This window comes from Pyrus communis, chromosome 3 (genome assembly GCF_963583255.1).
Source record: "Pyrus communis chromosome 3, drPyrComm1.1, whole genome shotgun sequence".
Classification (NCBI taxonomy): domain Eukaryota; kingdom Viridiplantae; phylum Streptophyta; class Magnoliopsida; order Rosales; family Rosaceae; genus Pyrus; species Pyrus communis.
Window position 1 is genome coordinate 19,845,602 of NC_084805.1, and position 23,974 is coordinate 19,869,575.

Genomic DNA, 23,974 nt, shown 5'->3' on the forward strand with positions numbered 1-23,974 from the left:
AGGTGGAGCCTCACATATCTTCGTCGGCAAATGCTGCTTTTCGCAATCCAGAGTTCCCAATCAGAAGAATCTCATCCTCAGAAAAGTGCCAACGCCACCAGTTACCGACTGTTCAACCACGACGGCGGCCTAAACCCTAACCCATATTACCAATAGCTTGAATGGAACAAGCTTAATAAACTCAAAAGAAAAGAAAAAAAACTCGAGTAATCCAAACAGAAACATAAACCACCATCAACATTACCCACAGTGGAAAACAAGAGAGCAACATCAAATTCCTAGCATATCACAACTGAGTAAAACTAAAGCAGCACTGGGAAGAACTATCATCAATACCGACAGTGATTAAAGTTCAATAGAAACCATGAGAGAGAGATAGCAAGAGAGAGAGAGGATGGAGTGGAAAGGGGAAGAGGAGACTCCAAAATTATCAAGCGCGCACAATATAAGCAACCTAGATATTAAATTCTGAAAATTTCAAGTAGAATTTACTACTACTAGAATGTATTGGCACTTCTAGCAGAACTAGTGCTGCCAACTACCACCAAGAATCAAGCAATCCAACCAGTCTCAGGACACTTCAACTCTTTTCGTGCATAAGCTCTCAGACCAGGGAATAGATCGCATGCATGAGGGATCCCTGTGAAAGAAATTTCAAAATCTCTTGAATCTCTGATGCTAGGCCTGCCTGGACCGAGAACCACCATAACCACCGGTGGCCTGTGAATGGTCAGATCTCCAAGATGCATTAGAGTACCCCGAATTACCATTGGTGTCACCATAGCCACTCCCCATGTAACCACCACGAGTCCCTTGTTGCTCTCCACCGCTAGCACTACCACCAGAGTTGCTTGTTGGAGTACTTCCACCATGCCCGCCAGAGGTCCCATACCCACCAGGATAAGAAGCGTAACTGCCGCCGTAATTTCCATAGCCATAACCTTGATTTCCATAACCAGAAACCCCACTTGGGGATTGACCCCTAGGAGCAGGAGCACCACTTCCACCAGGGGTACTCCAAGGAGCTGCAGCCCCATAGCCAGTAGCACCATACCCAGGAGTTTGGTTGCTCCAAGCACTTTTCAAGGCACCAGGTACCCCACTAACATAGCCAACGTTGGGGGCATTTGGATTCCCATACGATCCTGCAGGACCACCGAAACCAGTATTGGCACTTCCATAACCTCCATAACCAACCCCTGTATTTGCTGCTCCATAACCATAACCTGGTGCACCATAGCCAGAATATGGAGGGAAGCCGCCTGCTGTAGTTTGAAGCTGCACATATCTATTGCCATCAACCCGACCATCAAATGCATTTGTACTGGTCCCAGAATTACCGTAACCTTGATATCCCCCACCACGGCCCCCACCACCAGGATTTGCATCTTTAGGTAGCGCTCGCTTTACCTCTACAAGTTTACCATTCAACTCATGGTAGTTCTTTTGTAGTACTCTATCAACTGCATCTTCAGTGTCAAATGTTATGAAACCAAAACCACGAGGTCGTTGAGTATTTTGGTCATACATTATTACTACATCTGTCACGGTACCATAATTTTCAAAGAATTGACGAAATGCATCTTCTGTCAGTGTAGAAGGCAATCCACCAACAAATATTTTCTTGGTCTTAAAATTTCCTCCCCCTCCAGAGCTCCTGCTGGTGTTAAAGTTTCCACTTCTATTGGATGTCTGCTGTTCTTCTCTCGATAAAGCCCTTTTTGCCTCAACCTGTGTAATCAAAGTGGAACCTTTAACAAACAAAGGGACAAACACATGTACAGATAAGGCAAAGATATACAATAAAGCAGCATTTATGCTTGTTCATAAGGGGCAAGGAAGAACCCAATAAAGTAGCACAAATCACCTCAAAAATTTTAGTAAGAACACAATAAAGTAGCGCTTAAACCTCTAATAATCTACAAGTAAATCACTTTGAGATAAAAAGTTATACGTTGTATTTGGAAATCTTACTATTGAAAACCATGTCAAGAATGGAAGATATTCAACCTCCCTACATGTCCAATTTTACAAAGTTTCTAACATATACCATCAAACCATGCCTATAAGAATACACTCATCCATTTAAATCAACGGTAAGTTGGTGTTGTCAAGCATCATACTTATCAGGTAAATTAATGACATTACATTTGACGACTTATCATGTGTTTCCCTGAAGGACATTACGTGTATAAATGTGCATCAATGAGCACCCAGAACACAGATGCAGATAATAATACAAAATCCCCATTGAAAATCAGAAAAATGTGCAACCTTGTCGACCAAAATAGTGGGCTGCAAACATTACGTCCTATAAAATATGCCATGTGAACAAAATCATTTCTACCGGACTAGATAAGCTAAGGAAATTATGTTCTCTCCCTAACGAACTTGGTGTTCATCAGCCAAAGAAATCTATGCACTCAATAAGATAACCGCACTGCAAGTACATTGTATAAAAATCACCACATGGAGCTTAAAAACCAACAAAATTACAAGCCAAAATAACCAATTCCAGAGCCCCTCTCGGCTAGCAGATGTAATCCCAACTTAAAATCAGCATTACCCAGTACGCATTGCAACCCCAAGAATGCAAGAACACCCAAAAGACAGCTCAAGAACATACAAGCAACAACAACCCATGAAAAGTAACATCAAAATTAGCCAAACCCACAACACATTTCGGCACGATATCGAAATCCCGGAACGCAAAAATCTCAAAACCAAATAAAGAAACCAAGTAAAATTAGCGATGAAAGTGAAATGCAGGGTAATATTGGAAGAGGGGAAAAGTGTGAGTGTGACTGACCAGTCGGCCGTCAATGGTGTGCTTGTCGTTGAGGACCCGGTCGAGCAGAGAGGGGTCGGAGAAGACGACGAAGCCAAAGCCTCTGGGACGGCCGGTGACCTTGTCACGCATGATGACGGTCTGGGTGACATCACCGTACTGGTTGAAGTAGTCGGCTAGCTTGTCCTCGTTGGTGTCCCATGCCAGTCCTCCTATGAACAGCTTGCCTTCGTCCGAGTCCATTTGTAGAGAGAGAGAGAGAGAGAGAAGGGGATAGAGAGAGAGAGAGGGGGGGGTGGACTCGAGGAGGAGGGAAGGGTTGCTGCCTAGGGTTTGTTTGAAAACGACACCGAATTGAGAACGTGGGAAATGGAATGTAATTACGAGGGTGCCTTGTAATTTGTACAAATATCTTGAGTGGGGAAAAGAATTCAACAAGGGGTGGTGGCGCAGTTGGCTAGCGCGTAGGTCTCATAGCTTCTGAGTGATCCTGAGGTCGAGAGTTCGAGCCTCTCTCACCCCAAAAACAGTTTTTTGTTTTTTTTTGGTAGGCTTGTGAAGTTGTATGTTTGTTAAGTTGGTAGAAGATCGAACTATGGCCGAACTTAAACAACTAACAAATCATGTATTGGACTACGAAAAAAATTTCCATGTATTCAATTTTCTTACACAACAAAAAAATCTGATTTTTTTAAGGTTTTTTTCTTCTTATTTTTTAACTTTATTTTTAGTGATGTGATGTGGGATGAATGGTACAATAGAACAAATGGAAGGCGTTAGTAAAAGAACCAATGATACAACACATTGTTGAGTTTTGGACCTAAAAAACTAATATAAGAGTTCAAGAACTACAATTAAACTAGGTGTAAAGTTCATAAACCATTGCCACAATTAAGCAAAAAAAAATTTTTTTTTTTTTTTTTCACTAGGTATAATGAATGGTATCACGGGTCTGTTTATCAACTCCTATTTTGTGGTGCATGATTTCGTGAAATGTAGGCAGTGGTTATGATCGATTTGGTATAAAATAGGGCATGGTGTATTTTTTGTTAGAGATTTTCCGGAAAAAAATAGTCGCATATTCCTTATGAAAAACATTTAGTGCATCATAATAGAAAATAGGCTTCAATGTCAAAATAGTATGTGTTTTATCCAATGTGCCAATTTAGTCCTGCCGTTTTCATTTTGGCCAAATTCATCATTGTGTTTACATTCGTTTGTCAATCCAAGACAATCCGTTAAAGAGTCGTTAAAACAGACACCTGTGAGTAAGGAAGGGTTCTGCGGTAGAGCCTCATGTATGCTAATGTAGAACCATCTGATGAGAATAGACACCAGACAGTCTACTCTGGTTCCTACACCCTGTGCAAGCTTGTCTGAATGGTGGGAGAACGATGACTCAAATAACAAATGTCAGCGGCCTCTGGGACGAAAAGAGGGAAACAAGAATCCCCCTGAATCAGACTCCGAATCGACTTTGATGGTTCGTGAAAAAAAATCAGGCAGTGCAGGAGAAACACATTTTGTCTTGCACCAGAAAACTTGGTGGTGTCCGTCCCCCTTGGAAGTTCAACTCAATTTCTTAACGCCGCGTTTTTCAGAGAAACAAATTTTGTAGCGGATGCTATAACTAACTTTCGGACATGGCGGAGTGGATGGAACTTATGCATGATTTGACACTAGTAAAAACACAATCCATAATTTCAAGCAAGTCTCTTTGATTAAACCAAATATTACAACAGGCAAGCGTCACACAGAAAACAAAATCATAATTCACAAAAGAATTAAAAGAATAGACATCACCATCAACGGACAATAACAATCACAAACCAACCTTGTTTCCGTAATTAAGAAAAAGAATCTCATCAATCATATTCAGCAGCACCTCCTTTGTTCAAAGCTCTTTCCAACCTTGTCTCGAATGGGGTACAATGCCAATTCACTCTCCTGTCAAGACCTAATCGAAGGAGCCTCACGAATACCTATCTGTATTTGCTGGTTGAGTTTGGTATTCCTTTGTAAGACGAGGCACCCAAACTCTTAGCAGCGGGAGAAGGAGCTCTGTGATTCCAGTATGTTCCAACGGACCCTATTATGGCCATCTCGTCAGGGCTTCTACTCGGTGACTTCCTTGGTGAAGATGAGGCTGAAAATTGTCTGAGCTCTTCAACAGTTAATGCACCTAAAATTGGTCTATCTTGATGGCCTCTTGCTGAGTTTGATCCATGGGACGTGCTTTTCTCAGGCGTGAAGGTGTCTAAAGCAGTTGTGCTGGCCTTGTTAACTGGCGTATGTTCTGATGAAACCAACCAGTTCGAGAGGCTAGCATCAACTGCCAATTCTTGGTTGGGATTCTTTGATTGCTTCTTGTCTTGATCAGCTTTTGTTTTAAAGCTCAAACTTGGCTCTGAACTGAACGAAATCCGGGGTTCTTGATCCTGTGTGAAATTCTCTTTCTGAGGCTTCATCAGTGGTGTCCCTTTGGCTTTGACAGCTTTCCATTGTGTTAGATTCTCAACAGGGTTTAGCACCGAATGAACATAACCACTCCTATCGCGTGCACTGTGGTTCAACCCACCTAGTTTCATCGGCATTGGACTATCAAAATCCTCAGTCATTACTTGAGGAGTAGAAACCCCTCTATTTGATTCTACAATTTCATCTTCGTACTCTAGTTCCCCATCATCGTCATCATAATCATCCTCATCTTCATCATCCAGATCACTGTCCTCATCATAGTCTAACACTTCGTCTTCATCATCGCTATCCCTGCAATTTTGGTACCGATGGTTAGGAGGGTATGACCCTGAGCTGAAAGTGACCGAACTATCTTCAGAGGAAGACTGAGATTGGCACGGTTTTTCCAAATTCTTCCCCTCCTCCTCCTTCCCATTCTCTTTACTATCCAACAAAGGATCCGTAGTTTCGTTGGTCGAAACATGCTCATAGGTCTTAACATTCGAATCAAAAGTAACTTTCTTTCGAGTACTGAAGCTCAGTTGTTCCACTGGCTTGTCCCTACAGACCATAAACTTATACCTTCAATTCGATGTCGAAAACCCCAAAAAATGAAGCGTAATTCAAAAATCAAACAGATGCATTTACATTCAAAGAAAACAGTTGAGTGATAAACACAAAATTAAGAGGCAATTGAACCCACAAAAACCAATCATATCGCTCACCGGACTTCTTCCAATGCCGGGCTAATAGGTTTTTCCTCAACCTCCGGTGCAGAGGAGAGAGCAGATTTCACAGGCTCGAAACTTGTATGTCTCTGCCAAAAACAAAGATTAATTGAGAAGAAACACAAATCAAAATCTTGAACTTTTAACACTTTTTTTCCGGAACAAAACAATTAAATGAAATTTGAAAAAAAAAAAAAAACAAACAAACAAAAACAAAAACCCTACTAAATTGAGCCTAAATTCATCAAAAATTAATGTATGGGTTTTACTCAGAACTCACTGGTGTGTTAGCAAACTAGAACCCCAAAAAGGAAACAGTAAGGAATCAAAATTTTCTCAGCAACCAAACAGAGGGAAACACAAACTTACATGGTCTCGGTGGTGAACCCTGTACCTCCGATTCCTCCTGCGCTTGTTGTCTTTGGAAGAACCAAAACATTCAAGAAAGCAACCCATGATTTCTCTCTCTTTCCCTTCTCTGGGTCTCTCAAAGATTGCGTCTTTCTGCAAAAGAAGAAGGATTTGGGTTCTGGGTTTTCATAATTTCAAATCTCCATCTTTCCCACTGAGAGAGAAAGGGCCGTTGGGGTTGGAAAGTAAAGAATTAGGGGAGAAGGGAAAGGGACAAACGGTCATAAACTTTCAATGGATCCGGGGCTTTTTTGGAGGGGGACCAGATAATCTGCATGTTTCTTTAACGTGCACCCCTGAGATTTCTTGGACTGCTGGATTTAAAAGTCTTGGACAGTCTTGCAGGGAGAAAAACATGCAGACGATCCAAATCCTTTATGTAGGGTGGCCCCCTCCCCCAGGTTCTTTAATTTTCGAGAAAAGGGAAGTGACCGTTAGGGGATTTCGTGTCTGTGTGAATGATTACCCAGCCTGGAAAAAACTTGGGGTTTTTTATTTGACATAATCTGCACCGTTCATCGCTGAAACGTTGGTTGACTGTGGGTCCTAATTGAATTAACAGTTCCGTATTTATAAAGTAGTTGGAAGATAGCTCTTGTGATGAAAAAATTAGGATTTAAGCTTATGTGGTAAAGTCTGTTAAGATTTATACCTAAAATTAAAAATTATTTTAATTTTCTATTAATTATTATCACATGAGACGTACATATTAGGCTAAAACGAAACTCTCCATACACATATTAGGCTAAAACATATCTCTTCATTAATTGTTAACACGTGGGGCTTGCTCACGTGTAGACATGTAAACGGGTCTGGTTTATTTGGTTTGGGTCGGGTTGAACCTGACCCGTTAAACTAACGAGTCATTCGTTTCACCCGTTAACAATTATTTTTATTTTTATTTTTTTTTGGCAGAGAGTTTATTTTTTTTGTTGTTAAGACTTGACTGAAATTACTAAAACATCCTCAACTAACGGGTGCTAATGGGTCTAATGGGTTGACCCAAAGTGACCTGTTATTTAACGGGTTCACCCGTTAGCGACCTGACTTGTTAAGCATTCACCCAAATACTAATATTAACGGGTCAAGTCCAAAATGCAAGGTCTACTCACGTGCTAATAATTAACAGAAAGTTGACAGAATTTTCAATTTTAAGCATAAATCCTAACAGACTTTATTACAAAGACTTAAATGACTATCTTCTAATTAGCCTATCCTCACGGAATTATTAATCCAATTAAGCCTTTAGAAAAATTAGAGAGACTGACTTGTAAAAGGCTTCAATTCTTTTTGCTTTTTTCTTTTCTTTAATAACCAAAAGAATTTGGTAAACTAATTTTTTCATGAGTTGGAAGTTGTAAAAGTACACAAAGGCTGGGAAGTTTAAAACTTACCACTCCTCTTCATTGAGGTAAAATCCCAATGACGTATCTTTAGTCATTTTCAGTTTTGATTAACGAATTCTCGTTATACGCATTGTTATAACCTATAATTTATTATTTTCTTAATGATCATTTTAAGTAAGTGTAAAATCAGGTGTTCCAAAAACATTGTTCAAATTGCAATGATCCTACATATTCCTAAGCTCTATTAGCGACATAATCAATAACGTAGTTAGTAAATCGGGTACAAATAGTTTCGTTTTCTAGCAAAAGCCTTAGTGATCAACGCTAGCATTGCGTTAATTGCAGGTTTCGTGACAAAAGCGGCCGTAAAGAGCGGACCAACCTCGCCGTGGATGCTATGTCCGGTGACACAATGCTAGTAGAGCAACATTTGTACCAAGCATGATATTAGCTCAAGGAGGAACATTGTCTATCGTACAAGGCACAACCCTAGGCAGAGGCATAGGACCCAATTTTGAGATCCCTCCGGCGTGTGCTGATAAGCCTCGTGGTCTAGGATCGTTTCTCCGTTCCATGGATCCGGCACTACACAAAGAACCCTAGAGGGGTCACATTGCAGATAAGCCTTGTGTTGCAAGTTTTGATCACGATCACAGCTTGGTTGGCTGGAAGAAAGAGGCTGAGTGTCGTAAGAGAACAACTATTTGGGAAAAGGGACACACTTCCCCTCACAATTTTTGTTCTCCTCCCTCAGTTTGCTTTGCTGGGAATTGCTGATTCCTTCGTCGAAATGGCTTAAGATATAGCGGTTCTATGAGACAATGACCAAGCAACATGGCCGGGGTTGGATTCTGGATAACCTAAATGTCTCTCATTTCGATTACAACTACTTGTTCTTGGCTTCCCTGAGCACTCTCAACTTGCTCTTCTTTCTGCTTGTCGCAAAGTACTTCGTTTAAATACAGACACGACAGAATCAAAGGGCGACTTTGCCATGGAAACTTCGCCAAGCAAGCCTTCAGCTCAAGCTTCTACTGAAGCCTCAAATGCTTTACTGGTATGCTGATGAAAAGCTTCATGTCCAAGCTCTCACGCTCTCATGTGATATAAATTTGAAGAAAATTTCAAGAGCTAAACAGGCTATTATCGGGCAGATAACACAACAGTATCTAACTGCTAGAAGTGAATAATTCAAAATAATACTTGATATGAACAACAAAAATTCTCAGGAACTTCTAAATTTTGTCTGCAGAAGAATACACATCCTTAAAGGCATCTGAATCACTTCTGTAGAGACATCGGAGAAAATGCCGTAGAGAATACATAAACCTAGCTACAAACTGAAATCTACATTTGGGACGTCAACATCTTATCAAACAGGTCCCTATCCAAGCACAAGACTACTAATAGTCTAATACAATGTACCAGAGACTATCGCATTGCTGTGTTTTGTCAACAGACAAAAGGCTGTAACTTGCATCTCGCAATTGATTCCAAGAGCCATGTGTGACCGATGATTTGTGATCCAATTTTTGCAGCTATATCCTGGGCCTCATTTGACCGTTGCCAAAGGATCGAAACTTCTTCCCCCAACTTACATCCTTCTGGTGGGTCGAGGTTGTATACAACTAGCATCCTTGAAGCAGTCTGTTCAAGACAACTTCGTTCCAGCACTTCTTCTGAGCTGTTGAAAACTGTGCCTCCTGCTGCAATGATCAAATCTTGAAGGTCTTCCTTTCTATCCAGTACAAAATCACCAGCAAAATAGAAACTCAAACCATTAAAGAGATTTGGCTCCTGCAAGGGAAATAATCCAATATTTAAGATCAAGTAGTCACCAAAGATTTGCATAATTGAATCCAAAACTAAAAGCAAGGTGCTCGAAGTTGACCGTATAGCGTTAAACATGGTAATGGAGAAGCACACAATGACATTTCAGTTTAATTCATACAATCTGACTTTGCGCCCTCTATTTCCTTTTCCTAATCTGAACATTATAATTTGAAAATGCATAAACTGCCAACTGACTACTTGATGAAATGATTTGTCTTATGTTTATGACATGGTATCGTAAATAAAAAAAAGATTATCGGGCAGACATTTTAGTTGGACAGATGTGTCAATGAAGGTGGTCACGCACAAATTATTCATCAGAGGAACTTACGTTGTTTGTTGCCCGAAGCCTGCCAGTTTTTGGGCCATCACAGCATCCGTAGTTATCAAGACTAACTTCATATGGCTCTTCATTCACATGATCTGTGGCTTCCATGCATGCTTTTACCCCTGCACCCATCAATAAACAGAAAACGAGGGAAAGACAAGTTAGGTGATAAAAATCAATTATTAAAACACCTCAGTTAAAAAAATGTTTTTTTTTTTTTTTTTTTTTTTAAACACTGGTCGTAATTTAGTCAAATAGTCATTCGTAAAAATGTAATTGAAGCAACAAGAATATCTGGGTATAGCTTACAGTCAATTTTCAGAATCCATCTTCCAGCCAAAATGGCCATGCAAGTTTTGAATGTCCTCACATATGCACCATCCCCATCCAGGGCTGCAATCACATGTGTAACATCTGGTCTCCAGGTCTTGGACACAGTTGCACCAATCTTCTCGGCAAACTTGATTAAAAGAAGCTGCACCATTCAGAGAAAATATATAAGTTTCTGATACAGCAAGGGAGACCTCTGGGTCTATGCCCAAAACCCAGGAGACTTAGTTCTACAGTCCATCTCAACAATGTTCTCGTAAATGTTATTCATCATGAGATAAGCCTTTACGCACTACAACCAGAATAGTTTATTAAAATTAAATCACAGATTACCAGATTCCTCAATTTTTGTTTACATGCAGATATACATAGAGAAAGTGAAAACAAATTAATAATTTGACCCCAACCAGGTCAACAAAAGCCAAGCAAAGGAAGGATCAATATTATTGGAGAGATATTGTCTACGATTATCTAAAGACAACTTTCCAAGTCTAAATAACATGAAACCAAGTGACTAATAAGAGGAGAAATTCTTTTCAAACTAACCTTCTCTTCAGAAGACAAACCGGATGGGCATATGATCCATTTATTCACTTCATCTGGAGCTTCCACACTGTTAGACGGCGGACAGATTCTGTGTGGAGAATGAGGGAAAATCAGACATCAAATTAAACATTGAAAGAAAGAAGTAATATCGAACAGCAATGTTACAGAGAAAAAAAAAATACTTTTCAAGCCTTTTCTTTGTACAAACTAACAATAGTAAATAAATCTTGAAGAGCCAAGAGTTAAATATAGGGACCAAAACACACAAAATCTGCTTCAATAAGAGAATGATGTCTTACTTGGGCTTCCCATAATTTGACTTCTCACTGGGAAATTTAGTTGAACTATGAGCTGGACAGAGCAGCAGAAAGTTTTCCTGTACAATGTTCAAAAGGAGAGCGTTAACTATTACTTAAGGCTTAAGGCGCTTAACAGACATGGCCACCAAAACAAAACATATTAAATAATCTAAAAGGCTGTAATAAACAAAAGGACACGAGAAACAAATTGATTACAAATATATGCTACTACTTGTAAAAGAAGAGGATAGATACCTTGTCCCAACGACATTTAGAAATTTCAATTGCACAGGTAACGTGATAGCTTCTCCGGCAGGACTTCACAAAGCATCCCAAAGCTGCTCCCTTTAGCCCACATTTGGTGCATTTTAGCTTCGCACCCCTTAACACTTCTGCCTTCAATCTCTTTACATTTTCACCTTCAAAATACACTTGCGGTGCCCTGCATTTCAAAATCCATAATATATTTATCTAGGAGCACATAGGTGACTAACAACAAATAGGTCAAAGTAAAATAACAATCATGTTATTGAAAAGGCAAAAGTGAAATAACAATAATGTTCCTACAGAATCAGCCCAAAAATTCCAAAAACAGAAAGTAATGTAGGTTCCATAATACTGCACTTCATATTGAATAATAAATTTGATGAAAACAACTAGTTGAAAAGTTTATTATTGCTAAAATAGTAACTTAATGCCATTCACTGTGATGAGCTGAAATATTAAGTCAAAAGGTCAGTATAGAGGAATTTTTGTCTTTTTTTATATAAATTTGTTTCATTTTATAAGCAAAGGAAACATAGCATACGTTATACACTCATCTTTGAAAATACAAATATTTTCCGTATATTGTAAAGTACACAGAAAATCAAGAATATCTTCAGAAAAAAAAAATATTCATACGTGTACTATACATATTGTTAACTATGGTAGACCAGAAGTGTCATCATTACTGCTTGAACATACCAATCAATGCATATTCTGTGAACATGTATAACATTTGAAGCATTTGCCTCATCTCCCTCAACCAGTCTCTCTTTAGAATAATGCAACATTGGCCCTGTAACCTGAAATATTTCATCAATTCAATTGAGCCATATGTTATAAACTTACCATGTTACAAAAAGACACAAAGACTAACATATCAAAAGAGCAACTAACCACCGAGATTATAGAAGACTGGCAAAATGCACAAATTGTTCTCTTTGTGAATGATTCATTAGGAGCTGTACTGAACTTATGTTCGAGCTCGGAATAAGTTTCTGAAACTGGCTCATACTTTATTTTCTTTCTTAAATGACCATCAATTTCAGTTGCACAACTATCATGCCTTTTCTGCCCTACTCTACTATCATCAATGTTGCTGATCGATCTCCTGACCAAAGAATTTTCTGAAATCTGAAGAAAGCATTACATAAGAAAAAATATACAAATAATCTCTTTATAAAACAGTAACACAATATATGGTATTAGTAAATTTCGAAACTATTAAAACCTTACTTGCTCACAGCGCCGACCACAGCTATCATTATCTGAACATTTGGCATCACCAAATGAAGGAGGACTGTTGGGCAATGACTGTGCTGCGTGATTCATGCCTCTTTCTACAGTCATGCACTCTTCAAGTCCACCAGCTCTTATTTGAGAACTTGGTAGTTGTAAAATGGGATTTCCCATTCCGCTTCTAGCAAAATCTAATACCTTGCCATTAGCATCTATTGGCATGCTACAGTTTTCTAATTTGCCATTCTTGCCAACTCCATCAGCAACAGAACGATTCAGACTACAAGGAGCCCAAACTCGTTCATGAGCACTCGACGAATAGATGGATTGTCCACTGTTTGAATTACCGCCCTGGTCATTGTCAAATGGTTCTTTAGCAATTGTGCCAGCAAAACTGATAAAAGGCGAAATGGGGTTTTGTTCCAAAATGGTTCTAACATCTGCATTGATCAAATCAATCCACACAAAAAGATAAAACATTATTGTCTGCATAGAGCTTAAACACCAAATTAACTTCCAAATAAGTGTGTTTACATATTAAGTTTGTACCAGAAGAAACGGGCTGCAACAAATTGGCGCAGAAAGACGCATCCAAGCTTTTATAGATGGCTACTATGTTTTCCATGAATGGCACAGGCCTGAGATCTGTCAGTCCACAAAACCATTGCATCAGACATTAGCTTTAATTACTTGTTTCCATAATAAACTGTTTTGGGAATTTCTAAATTAATTTCCTAGCAAAAACCTCCACCAAAAACGACCATTTCAGGCATAAATAAAACTAAGTTTCTCTTCGCAAAAAAATAAATAAATAAATACTAGCTTTCAATCATAAAACTAATCAAAGGCGGCCAAAAATATACCTCGATCCGCAGCCTCAGCTTTACAAACAGGGCAACTCGAACTGGGTATGCAGGAACTGCAACCAATTTAAAATCCCAGTACAGATAAAACGCTAAAGTAAGAATCTTGAGAGAGAAAACGATCAAGTTATTAGGAGAAAAAAAATAAGAGGAGAGAGAGAAGACGCACTTGCAGAAAATGTGATTGCATGGAAGTAGTGTCGGCTGATTAAGCAAGTTCAAGCTGAAATCAACAATAAAAACACAAAAAACAAAAACCCATTTCTGATAAACCACGTTTGCTTCAAATAAATCAAAGTAAAATTCGAAAACGTGAAAATTTGAGGAAAAAAATGAAATGAAATTTAGGGAAGCGAATCGAACCAGAGCGGGCACTTGAGCTCGAGGCCCAGTTTCTGAAAATGAAGAACCCATGGGTTCATCGTCGACCTGGTACTGCTACTGTCGCTGCACTTAGGGTTAGGGTTTGCGTCCGCCATTGAAACGAAGGTTCGGAAACTCAGAGAGTTCCATAGAAAACTCTAAAGTGAGCTCTTCTGGAGGAGCTTGTAGTATTTATGAGATGTCGTTTCAGGGTGTGTGTTGGAATGGCAGAGGACACGTGGACGGTGTTGATTTGTTAGGGGAAGGGGGAATGGGCGGGGTGATAGATTTGAGTCAAACGCTGACGTTTCAAGCTCGCGCGCTTTCCAGATTTGGTTTTTAAAGCCTCCCGCCTGCGCTGTTCGATCTCACTGACATTTTGACTTTTCCGTTTACTAGTTAGTTGTTCCAGATATATACTTCTCGCGAGATGAAGGAAATTGAATCAGTATCAAAATTGATATGTACGATCGATTTTCATCATTATAGTAAAGCGTCTTGTGCAACAGTCATTCATACTAGACTAATAACGATGTGATATTATTTTATGAGTTAAAAAACGTTGCAATTGAAATTTTCTTTATTCTTTATCATATTTTTAAAATATTTATTCGACTTAAAGATTGTTTAGCCATTTATACAAATTAATAAAATTGACAGTTCAACATAATAATGACTGCAATTTATGTGGATGACTAAACGATTTTTAAATTAAATGAATGTTTATGTAGATCTTTAAATAATAATAATCAGTATATAAAATAATTGTTTTGTCATCATTTAAAATGAAAGACTTTTTGTATATAAGAAGTTCAGTACTACCATACAAAGCGAGAGATTTGTTTTCAAAACGTATTTTTATACAACAATATTTACACTAAATGTGAACAAATAAAATAATATCGAATTTATCATCACAAAAAACATCTTAATGTAAAAATACGTTGTCAAGTGCTTTCCTGACCAAAATCAAGATGTTTATCCGAAAAAACAGTTTTATAATGCAAAAGCACTTTTCACCAAAAGCGGTCAGTTCTAGATGCACATTCTATATCAGGAGCACGGCGTCGTTTCGGGAAAAGAAACAGGGTGAAGCAGAAAGAAAGGGACTTGGGGCCAATAGGCAAAAAGAGCTTTCAACTCCCAAACTCCCCAAATCGAATGGCGTCATAAAAAGACAGTTGCAATTTCCTTCTTTCCAAACCGTCAAACGGCGATGCGAGCACCGTCTTACAACCACCACGTCACGGCGTTTCTTCTCCTCCTCCTCCTTCTTCCTCCACTCTTCCATGGCGTCGGAGGAGACTGGAGCGGCGACTACTCCAAACTCTCCGGTATTATAATCCCTGGCTTGGCCTCCACGCAGCTCCGCGCCTGGTCGATCCTCGACTGCCCTTACTCTCCTCTCGATTTCAACCCTCTCGATTTGGTCTGGCTCGACACAACCAAAGTTCGTCTCTCTCTCTCTCTCTCTCTCTCTCTTTCTCTGCTTTCGATTTTCCGAAAGCTCCGCTTTCTTCAAATTTCTGATGATTTTTGTGCGTTGCAGCTTCTCTCCGCCGTGAACTGCTGGCTGAAATGTATGCTTCTCGACCAGTACAACCAAACGGATCACCCGCAATGCAAGTCCCGGCCCGATAGCGGCCTTTCGGCCATCACGGAGCTCGATCCTGGCTACATAACAGGCAAATGCATTTCTGAATCATATTTTCAAGCTCGTTGCTTTGTTTATTTTCTTAATCTTTTCGGAACAGGTCCGCTTTCTTCGGTGTGGAAAGAATGGGTGAAATGGTGTATTGAATTGGGAATCGAGGCAAATGCAATCATTGCTGTGCCGTACGACTGGAGGCTGTCGCCGTCTAAGCTCGAGGAGCGAGACCTTTACTTTCATAAGCTAAAGTTTGTATTTTTATCTGAAGTTCATGCTGTTTTTTACTAATTATTTTATGTTCTTCTATGAATTCTTCGTTTCGTTACTTCCACATTGATACAATATCCAGAAGTGTTAGTGTCAAATGATGTTCATATGCTAACTTGTTAATTATGCTTGGACTTTTCATCATGTGAAAAAAAAAAAAAAAAAATTAAAAATGCAGATTAACATTTGAAACGGCGCTGAAACTTCGAGGAGGACCCTCGGTAGTGTTTGCCCATTCGCTAGGGAATCATGTCTTCCGCTACTTTTTGGAATGGTTAAAGCTGGAAATTGCACCAAAGCATTATATCCAATGGCTGGATGAGCACATTCATGCCTATTTTGCCGTTGGTACGGTTGGTTTGCATCAAAATCTGTTTACTTTGAAAGTTGTTGCTTAGAATCATGTGTTCTACTTATCTAGTTTGTTTTGTTGACTTCGTTCCAGGAGCTCCACTTCTTGGTGCAGTTGAGGCAGTCAAAGGAACACTTTCTGGATTAACATTTGGCCTTCCTATTTCTGAGGTACCCGTTTTTGCTCGCTGATAAACCTCCTCAAAAATAGTTTGTTTATTTTTCTTTTTTCTTTACTCCTCCAAGGTGGAAGTGTAGCTTTTGTTTTACTTTTTATTTAGGTATTTGCTAATGGCTTATGGAAAAAATAGAACAAACCAATTGTTGGTTTTTCAGTCATTACGTTTCAGATATGTAAATACATGTAAGAATTCCCAAAATTATATCATCTTGATCATGCTCTGTAAACTCAAGGGCAAATAAATGCGTATGACAATCAGTTAAAATCACTGTTCATGCCTATCTTGTTTGGAAATAGTGGATGTTCATGATAATTTCTTTTAGATGCAGTTTCATGTTGTAACATGGTTCATGTTTTATATGTTTCCGGTTATCAGGGCACAGCTCGGTTGATGGTCAATTCATTTGCTTCTACGTTATGGATGTTGCCATTTTCAAAGTATTGCAGGGCAGATAATACATACTGGAAACATTTCTCTGTGGATATTAGGGACAAGAGTGGTCATCATAATTATCACTGTGATGACAGGGAATTTCACTTTAACTTTTCTGGATGGCCAACAAATATTATCAATATTGAAATTCCTTCAATCCCTGGTAAAATTTTGATCATGATGCATTTTTTTTTGTTGTGATGTTGTTTTTCATATGTACTCTTTGCATCTTATGTTGACAGGATTTGGAGCGTATCCATCAGTTACAGAAATAGCTGAGGCTAACTTGTCTAGCATAGAATGTGGACTTCCTACCCAATTGTCTTTCTCTGCTCGCGAAATATCAGATGGGACCTTTTTCAAAGCAATAGAGGATTATGACCCAGACATGAAGAGGATTTTGCATCAATTAAAGAAGTGAGTAGTTTGATATATAATCATAATGAAGTATCATTTTGCTAACTTGTTTTTCTGACATTGGATGCCTTTGTGTAACAACTTTTGTTGTTCATGTTGCTGGGTCGAAACTTAATCCTTTACAACTTCTAGACTTCAGTTTCTTTGTGTTAGTGGCATGAACTTCAAGTTGTCGTCAATAGTTTCATCGATTAGTTAACTTAGTGTTCCAGTACCTAGGGTAGGCAACACCATTAAATGGCATTGGCAAAGGACACCTTTTGCCATACAATATGTAGTTCTTTTTCATTGTATATCCTTATTTTCTTTTCCAATATTTTACCGGGTGGACATCAAGGATTAAGCTATCTTGACTGTAGTTCCCGGGTTCTGTATGGATAAATGATCTCTGTTATGCATATTGCCCCTTAACTTTCTGCTTCTATTTAAAAATAAAAATAAAAATGTTTTGACCTTTTTTCAAGCATACAGAATGTTGTTGTCTGTCTCAGCTTTCCAACTGCACTGTTTTTTCAGGTTATATCATGATGATCCAGTTTTAAATCCGCTTTCACCATGGGACAGGCCACCTCTAAAAAATATATTTTGTATCTACGGAACAGACTTGAAAACTGAGGTATATTTTCCATGTCGTAGCGAATAGTATATTTCTTTTTGTCATGACTGAAGCAACTTCACATAATTGGCGTTCTTGTTTGTTTTTTGTTGCAGGTTTCCTATCAAAGTAGTGAATTTGGAAATATAACTTTTGTGTGCTTTGTTTCATAGTATTTTCCATGCTTGAAATAATTCTACTTCATTATTACCAAGTCATATTTGCTTATAAGATGCACTTGCTGCTACTCTTCAGATTCATTATTCAATAGGTTTTAACAACAATAAGAAAAGCTGCTAGATTCTATTCATCCTAAGATATCTTTTTCTTATGACTAGGGATTTGTTGGTGCCTGTTCTACATTTAGCTGGTAACGGTGTTCTGGTGAATGATAGTTTTGGTATCTTGGCATGGAAAAACAGGTTGGTTACTATTTTGCACCAAGTGGCAAGCCCTACCCCGATAATTGGATCATTACCGATGTGATTTATGAGCTTGAAGGTTCCTTGTTCTCAAGGTAAGTTTCTTCCTTATTTTATTATTTCCATACTACACACAAGCACACCTGGTGCATGTATGCTTGAATACATTTACTGCAAACGCATCATCAAATGTTATATGTACTTAACTGGTAGGTCTCTTTCTCCTTCTGTATGGGACTATGTGGTAAAACATCACAAGGTGTTGACTTTATCGCATAAGCAAAGCAGATGGAGATCAACATATTATTATTTCTTTATCTGTCAATTAACTAATTATTGTACAAAATGGGGTTTTGAAAAATGACATACGTTCAGAGTGTTACAGTTCTATTTGAAAACTCCACAGTTGATAATTCCATAATATTCTTTTAGGTCAGGGAATCTTGTCGATGGAAATGCAGGAGCTTCAAGCGGGGATGAGACTGTGAGTTAAAACTTCTTACATGCAAGCATGGTTCAAGTTAGATTCTCCTGCGTCATTATTGTTTTCTTAGCCTGGTTTTGGAATAGCATACTCAGCATTTTGTAAACACGATATTTAACAGGTCCCGTACCATTCTCTTTCTTGGTGCAAGAATTGGCTTGGACCAAAAGTAAACATAACTAGAGCGCCTCAGGTATGTCTTTCCTTTGAGTCATATGAGTTTGTCTGAAATAACTCATTTCATTTGTCTGTTTAGGAAAAGAAAATGAGAATATTCATCAGTAAGTTTGATGTGCTTCTTCACCGGTAAAGTGGCCTTGTATGTGAGTTTTTATTATTCGTTTTCTCAATGTTGTAGTCAGAGCATGATGGTTCTGATGTGCAAGTGGAGTTGAATGTGGAACATCATCATGAAGAAGATATATTGCCCAACATGACAAGGTTGCCAAGGGTCAAGTACATAACTTTCTATGAAGATTCTGAAAGTATACCAGGAAAAAGGACGGCAGTCTGGGAGATAGACAAAGGTTTCCAGTTTCCACTCTCTTGTCATTATTCTATGATTATTTGTTGCATATAAATAAGAGTTCTTGTATAATTTACCATCTTTGGTAACACTGTCTTAATGTAGCGAATCATAGGAACATTGTTAGATCCCCGGTTTTAATGAGAGAGTTGTGGCTTCAAATGTGGCATGATATCCATCCCGATGCAAAATCAGCATTTGTTACTAAAGGTGAATGCTTCTTCTCTTCTTCGTCTTCTGTCTCCTCCTCCCTTCGAGCAGTGTTGATGTCTTTCTGACATATAAAATCTGCAACAGCCAAGCGTGGACCTCTGAGGGATGAGGACTGTTATTGGGATTATGGAAAAGCTCGATGTGCATGGACAGATTACTGTGAATATAGGTTTGTTGTTTTATAAACTCACAAGTCTTTTCCAAAAGTTTAAGTTTTCCTTTTCACCCCTTAATTTTCAAGCTTGATGATGCAGATACCTTTTCGGAGATGTCCATTTAGGACAGAGCTGTAGGTTGAAGAATTCTTCGGCAGATCTTCTTTCGCATTATTTGTAGATTAGGAGGTATCTCTTTCTTCTTTATCTTCTCTCTAAAGGATTAGTTCTGCATAAATCAGACTATACCCCTGTATCATTGTTATCCAACAATTTTAAATTGGAATGTATTATTTACTATAACCTTAACTATTCTGGTGATATTTTCGAGATTGGAGGCACATACCGTTCACATATGAGTGGTCTCATTCGTCTCCCGAGAAACTCTCAACAGTTGAGCAATTCCCTTTTGTATCAAGCAAAGTCGGGACTGCATCTCAGATCTCCAGAAGGCTTGATGATTTTGTTGGTAGAACCTAACTCGGCGCCTCAGCTTTGTCTTCAGTCGATTTTTGCAGCTGGAGGACTGCACTGCTGAATCTAATTTGCTCGCCGCTCAGCCCTCCCAAACTCTGTCACGCTGTATACTTTTATTTTGTGCTTAACCTAGCCTGTTATGAGATTCTTGCCAATAAATGTGCTTTGTTTACTTGTATTACTACTAAACCACATACAGATAAAGACGTATTGAACTAGAGTATGTCGATCTTCGAGATCCCACTGAACTAGGTGTTAACATTTGCATTTACAGAATACAATGTCATTCTTCTACATTTTGAATGTACGTGTTGGAAAATTTTCTCGAAATGTGATGGTTTGGGGGAGGATTTTGTACCTTTAAATCCATAAACTTCATCTTGCAGCCTTTCCAGTAACTAGAAATCCTTGTTGAACATTTGCTTAGTTGAGAAGACCTCAAGCGAAGAAAACTGATTCTCTCCTGCCGTTTTTCATTTAACTTCGAGTATTCCGACGATACTTCCATGACATCCCGGAGAAAAACAGAGACGGGTTCAAAGTTCAAACAGCAATGGTATGCAAAATTCTACATTTGTGTCACAAGCCAAAGGAGACAGAACAATAATTCAGTTTTACATTTGCATCAATCACCCCTACAAGGAAAACGCTTATACAACAAAGATGTGTGGTTCAAGGATGAAAGAAAAATAGGGGGGTAAAAAGGAAGAAATAAATCTAAAGATGCCGGATCTTCCGAAAGATTTCAGCTATCAGCCCTTTTTGATCTCGAAGGAGTAGTGAAGTTCCATATGGCATCTCCTGTCATCGTCTTCAAACTGCATAAAATTGAAACGGAGAAAAAACATCAATACATATTTTGTTATACTACTGAAACCCTAGTAACATTACGACTGATGTCACCACTGCAAAATTAAGAGATCTCAAAATAGGCACCTCTTCTCCTTCTAATCGAAATGTGAATGAACAAGCCGGTGATTGTTAATCGAAATATAAAAGAAAGAACGAGGTTTCATATTATTTACAGAGTTTTCAATCTCAAATTGAGCTCGCTGCATGAAAATACGCATTGTTGAATAAACACATGTGCTAACTGCCACGCACCTTAAGCTTTGCTGCATATATGCCCCTTGCAAGCAACCCAGATGGAGTGGTCTCCTCTTCCAAAGTGTGCACATATGGTTCTTTGTTAGGAGCAAACGTACCCAACATGCCTTTGCTCTGATCGACTGACACATGATAGAGTTAAAAGAAAATTGGTATAACGGTTAGCAAACAGAACATAAACCTAATCACAGGTGGCGCAAATAGCATTCTATGCTATACTAGTCTTACCTCCTTCTACATTAACATGTTGTTAACATTTTTCGGTAGTATAATTACGTTACTGCCTTCAAGGTTTAGCCAAAAGTTTCATCAGCTTTCAACCGTCTCTATTTGCGCTTAAAACATCTAGACAAGATGATAAAACACTATTAACTACCTTGGAGTCCTCCCTTCCACACTGTGTTGGAGTAGATAAGGCCAGAAACAATGTTGTGCAGAACGCTAAATGTTAGCTTAAGGCGATATTGAGATCCCTCTTGCAATGTAAACAGGACATGGTTGATCTGATTTTCTGCAACAGGTAAGGGAGTAGTGATTTCCCCGAAGTCATCAGAGATGATTCCGATGGAGTGAAATTTGACTTCAGGTTCCATTTGGCCTAATCAAAGTCCAAACAAAAGACTCTTAGAAAAAACATAAGACAACAGATTCAAAAACCACAACAAAGTAGCTGTGGAATAAAGAAGCGAGTATCAAAGAAACACGAAAAACAAACCATTCAAATCGCTTTCCATTTCCAAGCAACCGAGCAGTTTCTCTTTCCACCTCCTTAAGCTTTCATCATCCTGTCCAGCCAAGTAGCTTCAAACTTGAATTGGTAAACTCCAAACAGTTTGATTTTCCATTTCACACAAACTAACTAATTGATCTAATTGGATTGGACATAAATGAGATTAAAAATTCAAAAAATGCTAGGGCAATGGCAGGGGTCACACATTCAGAAAGCTAAGAAAATGAGATCAGAAAAAAGTAAAGACCATTTTCTTTTCTTTTTCTGCAGCTTCTGAGATACCAAACACAACCATCATTTGGGTTCCAAGAAAATTCCCAAAGAACCCATTACAAATATTCAATCAAACAATAATCCAATTAATTAAGCAAGATTAAAACAAACCCAAATTCTTTACCAAAAGAGAAGAATCAAGAGAGTACCTTGTCTTTCTCAATCTGTTCCTTGAGAGAAACCAAAGGCCCAGGAACAAAACCACCACCAGCAGCAACCCCATTACTCTTATCATCTTCTTTCTCTTCTTCTTCCCCAACATCACAAAAAGCACTCAGCTTTTCAGCCATTTCCTTCTGCTTTTCTTGTCTTCCTCTTCCCTGATCACTTACAGCCCCAGCTGATGAAAACCCACCTGACGATGATGCCCCTGCTTCATCTGCCCTCTTCCCTCCCTCCATCTCTCTCTCTCTCCCCCACTCCCCAGACTGACACACAGGGTGCGGTATTCAAAAGAGTAAACAATGACAGAAAAAAGGAAGGGATTATGATTGAATGGGGACAATAAATACGTATAATGTCGGATATACTGTCTGTTCATTGGAAGAAATTTTTCAATGCGACCAAAACACGAATAGTACATTGCGTGTTACTATACAAATAGTATGATATGTATGTTAAAAGGTTAGTAATTTAAATATTAAAATTTTGTAGCACTTATATAAAAGCACGTGGTGTACTATTTATATTCCGGTCATAAAAAAATTTGGGAAATTTGGAAATATAACTAAAATTTAGACCCCATGTAGAATTATAACCAGCATTTTAATTTTATGATAATTATAACCAAAAGATGATGTAAAAGTACTAATATATCTTTAATGTTAGGGTTTCTCATAACAACCAAAACCCAGCTTATAATATTATAGATTTGAATATAGATGGATATTTAAACTACCTTCATATGTCTAGGATCTTTAACCATACCCTTAGATATCTCAACCTTTAAACCAGAATAAAAGCATGAATTAAAACAGCTTCCATGGAAAACATAAAAAAATCAAAGAACTTGGAAGATTAAAATATAGAGAAAACCATTGATTTTGTGAAAATGGGAGCTTTGAAAGCGTGGCCTTTCTAGAAAATGAGTAAAACATAAATTCAGATCAAATAAATATACCACGGAAAATCTTCCAGGTGCCAGTGTGAAGTAAAACATTTTTAGTGAAGTAAAACATTTTTTTCAAGCATAACTCTCAATGTGATGAGGAGGGAAATCGTCCTCCACCCGTTGTCCTTGCCTTCCTGCTGCTTATGGAGTCAAATTTTGTTTGGCCACCAAAATCTCTAATTCTTGCAAAGGCATAGAACGGATACGGCAAAAATGTTGCTAGTTTTACCTTTTGATTCATGCTTTCATTGTGCAGAAATCTGGAAGGTTGCAAGAAGTAGTTCAAAAGTTGCAAAGAATAATGAAAATAAAAAAGCCATAGAGATTAATTCCTTGTAATAAGGTTGTTTAAAGGTTGTGTTTTGGTTGTTGTGAGAAACCCTAATATTTAGGGTATATTATTACCTTTACGTCAAATTTTGATCATAATTATCATAAAATTAAAACAATGGTTATAATTCTATATTGGGTCTAAACTTTGGTTATTTTCCAAATTTCCCAAAAAAAAAAAGGGAAGTGTTATTGGCACTCCAAAAATCTCATTCTACACTTCTTACAATTGTATTTTTCTTTCCTAATATAGAAATTTAAAATGTAGAATGAAATTTTTATAATGTTAATAACAATTTTAAAAAAAAATTCGTTCACTGGACCGATCAAACCTCCAACAAAAATAAACCTATATACGCAATGTCTTTTTTACCCACCTAAGGGCACTATTGGCTTTTGACCGTTTTATTTGTGTTTTCAATTAAATCTATTTCACAATATTTTTTCTAGAATTTT

The 23,974-nt window shown here is 38.2% G+C and overlaps 5 protein-coding genes and 1 non-coding gene across 9 annotated transcripts; 2 read left to right on the plus strand and 4 right to left on the minus strand.

The window, feature by feature from the left end:
* Nucleotides 1-207: 207 nt before the first annotated feature.
* Nucleotides 208-3,075, minus strand: LOC137727905 (heterogeneous nuclear ribonucleoprotein 1-like). Its single transcript, XM_068466772.1, has 2 exons — nt 2,810-3,075; nt 208-1,731 (listed from the first exon to the last, which is right to left on the minus strand). Exons 1-2 carry the CDS (start codon nt 3,029-3,031, stop codon nt 679-681), a joined length of 1,275 nt encoding a protein of 424 aa, XP_068322873.1. The 5' UTR covers nt 3,032-3,075; the 3' UTR covers nt 208-678.
* A 151-nt stretch (nt 3,076-3,226) lies between these two features.
* TRNAM-CAU (transfer RNA methionine (anticodon CAU)) lies at nt 3,227-3,311 on the plus strand. The gene is given in 2 exon segments: nt 3,227-3,264; nt 3,276-3,311. It is a non-coding gene; the product is annotated as a tRNA-Met (tRNA).
* Nucleotides 3,312-4,381: 1,070 nt separating this feature from the next.
* On the minus strand, nt 4,382-6,704 carry LOC137728836 (uncharacterized). The gene is made up of 3 exons (XM_068467612.1): nt 6,343-6,704; nt 5,971-6,062; nt 4,382-5,806 (listed from the first exon to the last, which is right to left on the minus strand). Exons 1-3 carry the CDS (start codon nt 6,427-6,429, stop codon nt 4,771-4,773), a joined length of 1,215 nt encoding a protein of 404 aa, XP_068323713.1. The 5' UTR covers nt 6,430-6,704; the 3' UTR covers nt 4,382-4,770.
* Nucleotides 6,705-8,913: 2,209 nt separating this feature from the next.
* On the minus strand, nt 8,914-13,941 carry LOC137728833 (BRCA1-associated RING domain protein 1-like). Of its 2 annotated transcripts, XM_068467609.1 has the most exons (13): nt 13,796-13,941; nt 13,602-13,655; nt 13,433-13,488; nt 13,119-13,214; nt 12,567-13,009; nt 12,228-12,464; nt 12,033-12,133; nt 11,322-11,508; nt 11,067-11,143; nt 10,768-10,855; nt 10,201-10,366; nt 9,895-10,013; nt 8,914-9,527 (listed from the first exon to the last, which is right to left on the minus strand). In XM_068467609.1, exons 1-13 carry the CDS (start codon nt 13,909-13,911, stop codon nt 9,183-9,185), a joined length of 2,085 nt encoding a protein of 694 aa, XP_068323710.1. In that variant the 5' UTR covers nt 13,912-13,941; the 3' UTR covers nt 8,914-9,182. The 2 variants fall into 2 exon arrangements, with proteins under 2 accessions (XP_068323710.1, XP_068323709.1); XM_068467608.1 differs by having other exon boundaries at nt 13,602-13,938.
* A 962-nt stretch (nt 13,942-14,903) lies between these two features.
* Nucleotides 14,904-20,258, plus strand: LOC137728834 (phospholipid--sterol O-acyltransferase-like). Of its 3 annotated transcripts, XM_068467611.1 has the most exons (16): nt 14,904-15,245; nt 15,345-15,480; nt 15,550-15,694; nt 15,892-16,061; nt 16,159-16,235; nt 16,622-16,841; nt 16,921-17,095; nt 17,612-17,711; nt 18,113-18,207; nt 18,545-18,596; nt 18,718-18,789; nt 18,955-19,123; nt 19,228-19,332; nt 19,420-19,504; nt 19,590-19,679; nt 19,822-20,258. In XM_068467611.1, exons 1-15 carry the CDS (start codon nt 15,012-15,014, stop codon nt 19,669-19,671), a joined length of 1,917 nt encoding a protein of 638 aa, XP_068323712.1. In that variant the 5' UTR covers nt 14,904-15,011; the 3' UTR covers nt 19,672-19,679; nt 19,822-20,258. The 3 variants fall into 3 exon arrangements, 2 of the variants coding, with proteins under 2 accessions (XP_068323712.1, XP_068323711.1); XM_068467610.1 differs by having other exon boundaries at nt 15,345-15,694; XR_011067944.1 differs by lacking the exons at nt 19,590-19,679; nt 19,822-20,258 and having other exon boundaries at nt 15,345-15,694; nt 19,238-19,332.
* Nucleotides 20,259-20,484: 226 nt separating this feature from the next.
* Nucleotides 20,485-22,534, minus strand: LOC137729405 (rho GDP-dissociation inhibitor 1-like). Its single transcript, XM_068468351.1, has 5 exons — nt 22,227-22,534; nt 21,790-21,859; nt 21,451-21,672; nt 21,072-21,196; nt 20,485-20,785 (listed from the first exon to the last, which is right to left on the minus strand). The coding sequence occupies exons 1-5, from the start codon at nt 22,476-22,478 to the stop codon at nt 20,720-20,722; spliced, it is 735 nt and encodes a 244-aa protein (XP_068324452.1). The 5' UTR covers nt 22,479-22,534; the 3' UTR covers nt 20,485-20,719.
* Nucleotides 22,535-23,974: the final 1,440 nt, after the last annotated feature.